The 10,629-nt window shown below is 37.3% G+C and overlaps 1 protein-coding gene across 6 annotated transcripts; it reads left to right on the top strand.

The window, feature by feature from the left end:
* The first annotated feature begins 1,088 nt into the window (after positions 1-1,088).
* LOC110744860 (dentin sialophosphoprotein, putative (DUF1296)) lies at positions 1,089-10,412 on the top strand. Of its 6 annotated transcripts, none has more exons than XM_088250380.1 (10): positions 1,089-1,503; positions 2,293-2,348; positions 3,143-3,269; positions 5,599-5,728; positions 6,363-6,934; positions 7,491-7,827; positions 8,191-8,458; positions 8,742-8,837; positions 9,214-9,663; positions 9,911-10,412. In XM_088250380.1, the coding sequence occupies exons 1-10, from the start codon at positions 1,329-1,331 to the stop codon at positions 10,247-10,249; spliced, it is 2,550 nt and encodes an 849-aa protein (XP_088106506.1). In that variant the 5' UTR covers positions 1,089-1,328; the 3' UTR covers positions 10,250-10,412. The 6 variants fall into 6 exon arrangements, with proteins under 6 accessions (XP_088106506.1, XP_021800581.1, XP_021800580.1 ...); XM_021944889.2 differs by having other exon boundaries at positions 5,593-5,728; XM_021944888.2 differs by having other exon boundaries at positions 3,137-3,269.
* The last annotated feature ends 217 nt before the right edge of the window (positions 10,413-10,629 follow it).

Genomic DNA, 10,629 nt, shown 5'->3' with positions numbered 1-10,629 from the left:
CTAGCCATGTTCTTCACTTTCCATACCAAAACTTCATACAATTCCTCTCATATTTGATGTGAATAATGGTTACCTTTGGGTTGCCATGACAATGGTTAGAATGCATCATAGGGCAGTTAATATTCACTTGAATAGTAACTCCCCTTGTCTTTTGGCATTTCAAACGGTGGAAGTGCTCTAAGATTGTCTCATAGGTGAATCAAACCCGGATACACTTGGGGAAGGGGGGAGGGGAGTGTTTGGCTCACTTTTCCAATGTGGTGCCACCCATGTGCATATGTAATAATAAAGCTTGTGTGTCAATATACCCCCCTGAAGTTAATCCAAAACCACATAAAGCTTGTGTGTCAATATACCCACCTGAAGTTAATCCAAAACAAGTCGTGGGCACTAAACATTTCTATAAGTGCTTCTAGCCAAAACATTTTTATTATAATAGAATTAAGAAATCCAAGTGCTAGTTGAAAAAAGCCAAAAACACTTGAGGTTCCTCTCAAGTGCTTCTTCAAAAAGTGCTTCTATGATCCATAAACACTTCTTTATTTGTTCGTCAAACACTATTGGAAGCACTTAACCCTTTCAGAAGCACTTCCAAACAGGCCTAGTTCGAAATATGTGAGTGTGGCACATGTAATTGTTAAATAACTATATAGATACAAGAGATATTGGGGGAAAGGAAAATCGAATATAAAACCTCGTGTGCATAAGTAAATGCTCTTAATAACTTGAGTTACAAGCACATTGCCCTGGTCAACTAACTCTGTCTGCCAAATTACTTTTTGGTGTAACCTATTTGGACGATTCAGACTTTTTTTACCGACTGCTAAATACAATGTGCAAATTTAAAACTACAGAGACAATACCTAAAATTATATAAACCAAATTTGTAATTTATTCTAACAATAATAGAGAATTAATTAATGCAAAATTTTAAATTAGTTAACACCACGACCCAGCCACTAGTGTAGTGGGAGAACTTAGAAGAAAATTGGGGTTTGAATTCCAAGCCGTACAGTGGGCTGTCCCGTAATTTAACCTAAACATCAAGGGCAACTCCTTCAATTCTCAAAATTTCAGGATTTTGCCCCTGAAGTCTTTGAGTGGTAAAAACGTTTTCAAAACCCTCTCTTTCACTCTCTCCCTTTTCTCATCGGATGCTCACAAAACCCTAGCCCTGGCTTCTCTCTCCCGCCCTCTGCTACATTAGGGTTTTGATTCCGTCCTATATATATTGCACTATATAACGTATATTTATCATATAATATTTGGGTTTTTCTATTTTTCCCTTTTTTTTTGAATTTTAATTTGGGACGAAGTAGAGTTTAGAGATGGTCTCTGGTTCGCGAATCGAAGGTGGGACTCAGATAATCTCTGCGGGAGTGAGAAAAACAATTCAATCCCTCAAAGAAATAGTGGGCAATCACTCCGATATTGATATTTATTGGGCTCTCAAAGAAACCGACATGGATCCTAATGAAACCGCCCAGAAATTGCTGAACCAAGGTATCTGCCTTTGACTCTGTGAAGCATAGTTTTGTAGCTCCGTGGTTTTTTTGCCATGTTTTGGGTATTGGGTATTGGGTTTTGTTTGTTTTCTGTTATTTTTTAGGTTGGTATTTTCCTTATTGAGAGGTTACTGTGGTGCTCACTGAGGCTTTTATTTTGCTTTCTACCGAGTTTAAATTGTCAACGGTTTGGGTTATTTTAGTTAAGTATTTTGTTTGTGAGTTGTTTTGTGGAATGTAGAACTAATGTTTGTGTTATTGAGGTTATGCCAGTCTAAAAATTTCATCTTGAGCTCAGTTTCATGAGCCTAATTATTGAACTGTTTAGTTTTCAGGCTGAATTTTAGTGACTGGGAGTGGTAAACCAATTACTTTTTGGAAAGAAGTAGTGGTTTTCAATCTCCTAGGCGTTTATTCCTTCATTATACTAGTATCTCTTTCAGTTGTGATTATTTTCTCACGGAGTTGGTACTTTGCTTTGCTGAAACCCATAGATAGGTCAACTAAGATTTTGATTGTTGGTGGCTTCTAATGTTGATTTTTGAGAATCTCCTCCCATTAAAAGTTTCTCTTTAGCTATATTTTCATATATGTACATATTTATATGCTTGCATTAAACTTTTGAGACTGTATTGGAAATTGTATTAGTTTTGCTTTATTTTCTTAGAACCTGTCAACACAAATTTTCATTGTTGATTGTGTTATACCTTTTTTGCTTGCAGTTTTCTTGTACTATATATTAATGCAGTTTTCTTACTATGATTATTCTCACCTGTTTTTTATCCAGACCCATTTCATTTGGTGAAGAGAAAAAGAGATAAAAGGAAGGAGGTATCCTCTAATGTAAGTTTTGGTTTGGCTTTGAATTATCGTTTATTTTCTTTGTGGATCATTCTTTTCCCACCTTTAGCTTTACGTGACATTATATCTTAACATCATACATGTGAACAACTGGACAGTAGTTTCTTGTTCTGTATGAAGATCTTAAGTCTTTTCAAAATAAGGGTGTAATGAGCTTTTTAGACTACCGAGACATGCATGGGTGGTTTTATACTTTTGGGGTTTTGGCTTCCTGCATAATACAAAGTCATCAGTCAATAGTGACAGAGACACACTACTGTACCGCTAATCTACTGGTTTTTATTTGACTTATTAAATTCACGGTCTTCTTGGCAAAATGATCCCCAGAAATTCAGTAACTAGCATATGCTCTTATCACGGAATTTATGTTTTGTGGAATCAATGGCTCACCATAAAAATGCAACCAATTAATCTATTGTGATATGATGAGCCTTGGTAATCAATTAATGAACTCTGGAGTAATTCAACATTGTGTGTTTCAATTCTTCAAGAAACTTCTTGGTGCTCCTAACTGAGCTTGTTGGTGGACTTCACTTGAATTTTAGCTAAATTGTAAATGCTTTTGAAAGATCACATTGTGCAAAAGTTATCATTATATGATTTCTCATTTGTAGTTTAATTATTTGGAGAGAGTCATAAAGTTGTAGGACTCACTAAGTTCTTATTTGCAATTAACATTATTGTAACTTTTTAAATGTTAAATCATTTTAAATTGTTGCAAGGGGAACTTATCGTAAAGCAAAAGTTTTACTGCTTTAGTGTATTTGTAGCTTCAGAGTATGGGGCACAAAGTTTCTGTGGAGCCAAGAAGACCATTTGAGAGTGCAGGTCAAGGACCGAAATCAAATACATCTTCTGATCGTAATGTTAGAAGAGGAGGTTATGCTCGCAGTGGTGTAACTGGTAATTCATTTATGTCTGAATTTATTTACAATTTTTTATATATTTCTCCTGCTATATTCTTTTTTACTAATATTTTTTAATTGGTTGCTTTGTTCAACCCTGCTATTTGAGTTCATGCGCCTAGTTGGTAAAGAAAGATAAATTCTTGAAATGGCTTTGACCAATACTTTATCGCGTTTGTTATCTGGTGTCAAGGGTTCATTACATAAAAAAAGAGTGTGCAGTCTTATGCCTCATTGGTCATCAAGAAACATTGTTTTTTTCCTTCTGGGAACTTAGTTACTGCTTTGTGGAATTTTGTTGTATTGGTTTCTTGAGTTGCTAATGTGCTCTATTTGGATGTTTTTGTTTAGTGCAACACCTTTTCACCTTTAATGTAAATTTAATTAAGCTATGAATAAGTTTTTTCTATATTTCCTATAAAAAGTAAGTATTGAAGAAGATGGATGCATGATGGATTGGTGGGCTATGTATTGCAACATTGTGTGATTTAACTAATGTAAAACAAGTGGCCCTTTACATGGCTGAAAGGAAATCTGTATCTAGATTTAGGAAGTTCAGGGTCTATTTTGCTAGGTTTTATGCTTCTTATATTCCCAAAGCTTAAGGGATTGGGGAACCACGAACTATACAGTGACTATGAAGCGCAGCATAAGGTTTTCATGTTGCAAGTGGATCAAGAATCGTTGAGAGTATATAGTAAGATTATTGAAATAAATGGATTGCGAAGTTTTTTGATAAATATAGTTTTAGGAACGGCTTAGGAGTTGATGGAAAGTTTGAGAGAAGCTGAAATAAGGATTAGAGAGCTTCAAGTTAATGACTTGAAACTGGAAAAGACTTGAATAAAAGAGCCTAGTATCTGGAAGTAGTGATGTTAGATACGTAATAGATACTATATCATATTTCCAAGAGGTAATGATGCACAGAAACATAAATGCTGTGAAATTAATGAATGCAATTCTGGCTGGGGAGCGTGATACATTTCAACAATGTCAGAGAAACATAATCAGAGATATGACTAGGAAAACTAGGTACAATACTATAAAAATGGATAACAAATTTGCTGTCTCTTATGCGATGGTAGTTGGTCACGCCTTGAACAGAGAGCATACAAAAGATTCCCGGTACGTTAAGGGCAGCGGGTCAGCTGAATCTTTCAAAGCTGGAGATAGTAGTGTTTGTGAAGAGTGACAGATGGGACTTTGCTGGTCTGTGAGAAGATGAAATGGCGTGGTTCATGGTACCAATTACAGTGGTCCCTTCGACATTACTGAATAAGAAGTTAATTCTATATTCCTTCCAAAAACAAGCATTATTATTTTGTAATAGCAAGCAGGAGGCAATGGGGATTGGCTACCGTGGTAGGTGCTTTCTTGACCTTCCCTTCTTGCAATTTCTCTCAATATGGAATCCAGTTACAAATGGGATGAATGCTGAGATGTCAGCTATGGAGGGTAATGAGGAGCCTGAACTGTTGATTCTGATAAGCCTTGCTGTATCCCAAGCAGTTGTTGCAGGAAAAGGTGTTTTGTCTTTTAGGGGAGCACTAGATTTCTAATGTTAAATGGGGTGCTTGGGGGATGGTGGGATGGACTCCGTAGGCCCAGAGGTTGAAAGGAAGTTAGAGAGTGAAGCTAGAACTAATTCTGGTTTCAGGTTGAGGACAAGGCCAAGTCACCTTTTTACTGTCAACCTGGTCCCTGTTTTGTCGACTTGTAATTCAAGGGTTTCTTTTGGGGTTCTGTGGCTTTTAAAAAGATTCTAAAGAAGCTTTAGTATAAATCCAGTGAACAAGTGTTTTGTTAATATCATATAAAAGCTACTGAAATTAAGCAGAAGCACTGTTTGAGTGTTTGGTAAATTCTATAGTTTCGTAAATTTTGTGATAGAACTGTTGTGGAATTAAACATTACCAAATGAACCGAGCAATCAGGAATGCATGTTGATTGTTTTGGTGTATTATAAAGGTGAGGGTAAATGTCTAATAAAAAACCAAAAGCATCAGTAGCTTTTGAACAGAATCTCCTGATATAATTTAAAAGCACCTATTACAAGTAGAAAGCACCTGGGCAAGAATTTAGTAAACACACGCTTATGTGCTTCCTTAAAAGCACAGGCTCCCTGTTTTTGAAAACAATCCCAAAACAACAGCTGATACTACTAATGGTAACTTTATATAGCCATGTTTACTGTGTTGATTTCATTTCGAAAACTTTTTGCATGATGTGTTTCCAAAGAACTTTGTTGCAGTGTTGCTGGCTATGTTACTCTCCTCTGTAATGTTCCTTTGAATTACTTGGTGATGACATAATCTTACTAGGTACAGGAATCAGCAGAGAGTTTCGTGTTGTGAGAGACAACAGAGTTAACCGAAATATCAATAGAGAAACCAAGCCTGCTTCACCACAATGTACAACATCCACCAATGAGCAAGTGTCAAATATTTCTGAAAAGGGGTATGTTCTGCTATGCTTGTGTCTATTATATGTATACCTATATTTTAGTCTTTGGGATGAATAATTACCACCATATTGTTGTATTTTAAAAAACTGTAGCAGCAGTTAGAGTTTTGTTTGATATAGAGATCTGTTGGGTGTATTGTCACACATTGAGAAATAGAAACTGAGATATCAAGAAAAGGAGAACTGGTAGCATTCGAAATAATGAAATCTTCTCACCTGATGAAGCTTGGCCATTTAGGATTTGATGTATGCGAAAATGATAAAGAAGATACAGACTTTAGGGATCTTATGGTGGGTTCTTTTTTTTGTTTTTTTTTGTTTTTGTTTTGTTTGTCTTCTTCTTGCTGGGGTGTAAAATGACCCACGGAAGTAAGGAGGGGTATTATTATTTCTTCTTATTGCGGGATAAAATGACATCAGTAAATATGGGTATTTATTACGCAAAGTAGCAACCCAGAGAAAACTGAGAAGGCCTTAAGTTTCAGCGGTTAGTTTGTATTAGTACTTCAGTTGTTTAAACAAGAATCTTTCCCGCGCTTAATTTTTTAATAGTTTTGAAAAATATGTGTTTGTTTTAGCCGTGTAATTAATGTGTTGATTTATGATGATTGTTTTGGTCTGCTGTCAGCCCAACAGGAAGTTCAAGTAATCAAAAGCCATCTAGCAGACAGAATTCATCTCAAGTATTGAATGGGCAAACTGATCCTCAAATTAGAACCAGTGATGCTAATGCAACTGGTTCGGTAAGAAAAGAGACATTGGTGGAGAAGCGAGTTACTCTTCCAACTGCAGCTCTGCGGGTGCAAGCAGTGAAGCCAAGCAATTCCCAACCACACTCTGCAGTGGTGGTGTCGAGCAATTCTGTTGTTGGGTTGTATTCTTCTTCCACAGATCCTGTTCATGTGCCATCTCCGGATTCCAGACCATCTGCTTCTGTTGGTGCTATTAAACGGGAAGTTGGTGTTCGGAGGCAATCTTCTGAAAACTCCAATCCATCTGCACCTAGTAGTTCTCTCTCAAATTCACTTTTGGGAAAAGAGGGTTCTACGGAGTCATTTCGACCTTTCACTGGCATCTCTAAAACTGATCAAGTCGGCCAAACCTCTGAATCTGTGATGCCTAGCATGTCGGTCAGCAGACCATTCTTAAGTAATCAGCACAATGCCAGGCTGCATCAACAACCCGTGGGTCATCAGAAAGGTATGTTTGCTTTAAGAATGGGATAAAAAATTAGTGAAGTTCCTTTTGAGTATAAATCTGTCTTCACACAATTACTTTTTTTTTTTTTTGGTCATATTCACACAATTACTTTAATAGCAGAAATATGTGAAACAAATTTATGTTCTTGTCAGAAAACATAAGAGTTATTTGGTTAAATTTTTTTGGAGGTGTGAAAATTAACCTGTTCTCTGCCAAATCTGAAACAATCTGGAAGATGTTGACAGCCAATGCATTGTTACTAGTCAACCAACAGTAGATAAAATTGTCATAAATAAAAAACCAACAGTAGATAAGGTGGAATTTGCATTGCTATTCTCGTGGGATGAGAGTGGTACATGCTCACATACTTTCTGTGTGCTGTCATATCTGTATGTGCCTTTTGAAAACCACTGACTTACCATTGAAGAAAATTTTGCTGTTTACCAAAACAATTTTTTTATTTAACATATTTTGCATTTTTGTTTGAGAAGATTTGTCTTCACTTTTGTCTAACTTAAAATTCTAAAAAGAGTTTTAATCATGTTTCTGGATGCAGCTTCCCAGCCTAATAAGGAATGGAAACCTAAGTCAAGCCAAAAGCCAAGCTCTAATAGCCCTGGAGTCATTGGAACACCAACAAAATCTGTTTCATCTCCTTCTGATAATTCCAAGGTCTCAGAGTCAGAAGCGGCTAAGTTGCAAGATAAGCTTTCGCGAGTAAATATATATGATAACACTAACGTCGTCATAGCACAGAATATTAGGGTTCCGGACAGTGATCGTTTTCGGCTAACATTTGGAAGCTTGGGAACGGAGCTTGATTCAACAGGGAATATGGTTAATGGATTTCAAGCAGGAGGTACAGAGGAGTCAAATGGGGAACCTGCAGGAAGGTAGGTGTTATCTTTAATTGTAGTAAGCAAGTGTTCAAATTTTGGTAAATCTAAAATATGAATATTCTTAAGATCCATTTTCTGAACTGTATCCAACTCTATGGACGGTAAAGTTTCTGAATCAATTCTGCTACAATGAAGGGGGTGCTGATGTAATTTTAAGAATTTATTTATTCATTTATTAATTTACCATCTCCTTGCTGTGTAGCTGTATTTACATTGCTATCTATCTATAAATTTTGTGTTTTTTTTCTTCTCGTTTTATTCACTTGCGAAGTGAAAAACATGTTTTAAGAAAGCAAAATAAGAGTGGTAAGATCTTTGGGTAATTCCCTTCGACTTATATATGCCTCTATTGTGCAGTTTGTCACTATCAGCTCCACAGTCCTGCAGTGATGAGGCTTCTGGCATCAAGCCAGTAGATTTGTTAGATCACCAAGTTAGAAATTCTGGATCTGATTCTCCAGCATCAGGTGCAGTGCCTGAGCGTCAATTGCCTGAGAAAAACGAGACCTCAAGTCCTCAAACTTTAGACAATTATGCGGATATTGGTTTGGTTCGAGACACCAGTCCATCCTATGCACCTTCAGATTCACAGCAGCAAGAACAACCAGAGTTAGAAGGTTTTTCGGTGAGTACATTGTTCATACTAGTGCCACCTTTTATATATAAATTTATTGTCACCTTTCAAATTTTACTTGCCAACCAATTTTCCTGATCTGATGAGTGTAAAGTGTGATTTTTTGTGTTTTCTAAAACTTCATTGTTTGCTATGCTGATAGAAGGCCTCAGTTTGAAAGACGTATATGTGCATTATAACATTCTCTTTTTTTTTTCTTCTTTTCTTTCAACATAACAATGCCTTCTTTTTACAACATCTTGTGAATGTCCATTCTGACGCTTTGTGTTTGAAGCAGGCATTTGATCCTCAGACTAGTTATAATATACCTTATTACAGACCGCATATGGATGAAAGTGTACGGGGACAGGGTCTGCCATCTCCACATGAGGTAGGTTTAAGTGGTTACTTTATTGTGATATGTACTACAGTTACTGCTACACATTTTAGACACGCCTTTGGATGCATTACAATTGCTGCTTGATACCTTTGTGATATTGATGAAAGCCCAGGGACAGGGTCTACCATTTCTATGTACATGCCCTACACACTGAACCCTGTTTAAAACACCTGTTTTCCATTTGACACACTAAAACTGCTACTTGATACCCATTTGTGTGCAAAATCTACTCATGTTTTGTAGGGGACCCTGTAATGAAATATTTGTTTTCCTGGCATTTTTGAAACAATAGTGAAGGGAATATTACCTTTTTCTTCTCCACAACTCATAGCACATCTTTGATAGATGCTATTTTCTATGATTACAGGCATTGAGTTCACATAATGTCAACAGCATCGCTGCATCAACAGTTGCCATGGTTCAACAGCAACCCCCCCCTGTGGCACAGATGTACCCACAAGTTCATGTTTCACATTATGCTAATCTTATGCCATACCGCCAATTTCTCTCACCAGTTTATGTTCCACCGATGGCCGTGCCTGGCTATTCCAGCAACCCTGCCTATCCTCACATGTCTAATGGCAACAGCTACTTGCTGATGCCTGGAGGTGGATCCCACCTAAATGCGAACAGCCTCAAGTATGGAGTTCAGCCGTTTAAGCCTGTCCCCGCTGGAAGTCCCACAGGGTACGGGAATTTTACTAATCCTAATGGGTATGCAATCAATGCCCCAAGTGTAGTTGGAGGTGCCTCAGGGCTCGAAGATTCATCTAGAATCAAGTACAAAGATGGCAATCTTTATGTCCCAAATCCACAGGTAAAATTAAACATTTGTTGTAGGGACACAATGAATGCCAAAATTAGAGTACTGTGCAATAAACTATTTGCGTTAAAAAAAATTGATTTTAATTGTTGAATATTATATTTAGCTGGGTTGGAATCAATGTTCCATCAATGCCGTACGGGAGAGCCGGAGAGGGTTTGATAATGTCTCATTTGTATTGATTATTGATCACATCAACACATCTGGTCTTAAATTATTTTCTTTACATTTGACCTGACAGGCTGAGACATCAGAGATATGGATTCAGAACCCAAGGGAGCACCCAGGCCTGCAATCCACTCCATACTACAACATGTCTGCTCAATCACCTCATGGTGCTTATATGCCATCTCACGCTGCTCATGCTTCCTTCAATGCAGCTGCAGCCCAATCTTCCCACATGCAATTCCCAGGTTTGTACCACCCTTCTCAGCCTGCTGCAATTCCCAATCCACACCATTTGGGTCCTGCTATGGGTGGTAACGTTGGAGTTGGGGTGGCAGCAGCTGCTCCTGGGGCACAGGTTGGTGCATATCAGCAACCCCAACTGAACCATATGAATTGGCAAACCAACTTCTGAACAAAGAAAGAACAAAAAAAGTAAAAGGAAAATGTGAATCTAACTCCTTGGTTGTAAGGGCTGAAGTAGAGGTATAGCAGGGTTTTTCTTTGTCAAATGAATATAACCCATAATCTTTTCGTATTTAATGAATCAATGCTTCATGTGGTGTTCCATTTTTCAATTTTCTTCGTGTGCCATACCTAAGGTCCTATTGATATCCATATTTTCTTGTCCTTAAAATAGTAAAACAATTTGGGGGCTGGAGAAGGTTGAGGAGTTGTGCTGTGTAAAACATCAAACAATTTGAGGGGTTATAGGTTGAGGAGTTGTGCTGTGTGTTCAGTTGTCTACTGAGTGCATAAGCCATTTCTGACTGAATGTATGTAAAGTGATTTTTG

Source organism: Prunus avium, chromosome 3 (assembly GCF_965620075.1).
Source record: "Prunus avium chromosome 3, drPruAviu1.hap1.1, whole genome shotgun sequence".
In the NCBI taxonomy this organism is placed as follows: domain Eukaryota; kingdom Viridiplantae; phylum Streptophyta; class Magnoliopsida; order Rosales; family Rosaceae; genus Prunus; species Prunus avium.
This window is presented reverse-complemented; position numbering and strand designations above follow the sequence as displayed.

Bases quoted from the DNA above. Each gene is read 5' to 3' on its own strand.
- LOC110744860 (XM_021944886.2), top strand. From the start codon at position 1,329: ATGGTCTCTGGTTCGCGAATCGAAGGTGGGACTCAGATAATCTCTGCG. The intron at 8,459-8,741 runs GTGAGTACATTG...TTGTGTTTGAAG, and splicing joins CAGAGTTAGAAGGTTTTTCG to CAGGCATTTGATCCTCAGAC. The intron at 8,838-9,213 runs GTAGGTTTAAGT...CTATGATTACAG, and splicing joins GTCTGCCATCTCCACATGAG to GCATTGAGTTCACATAATGT.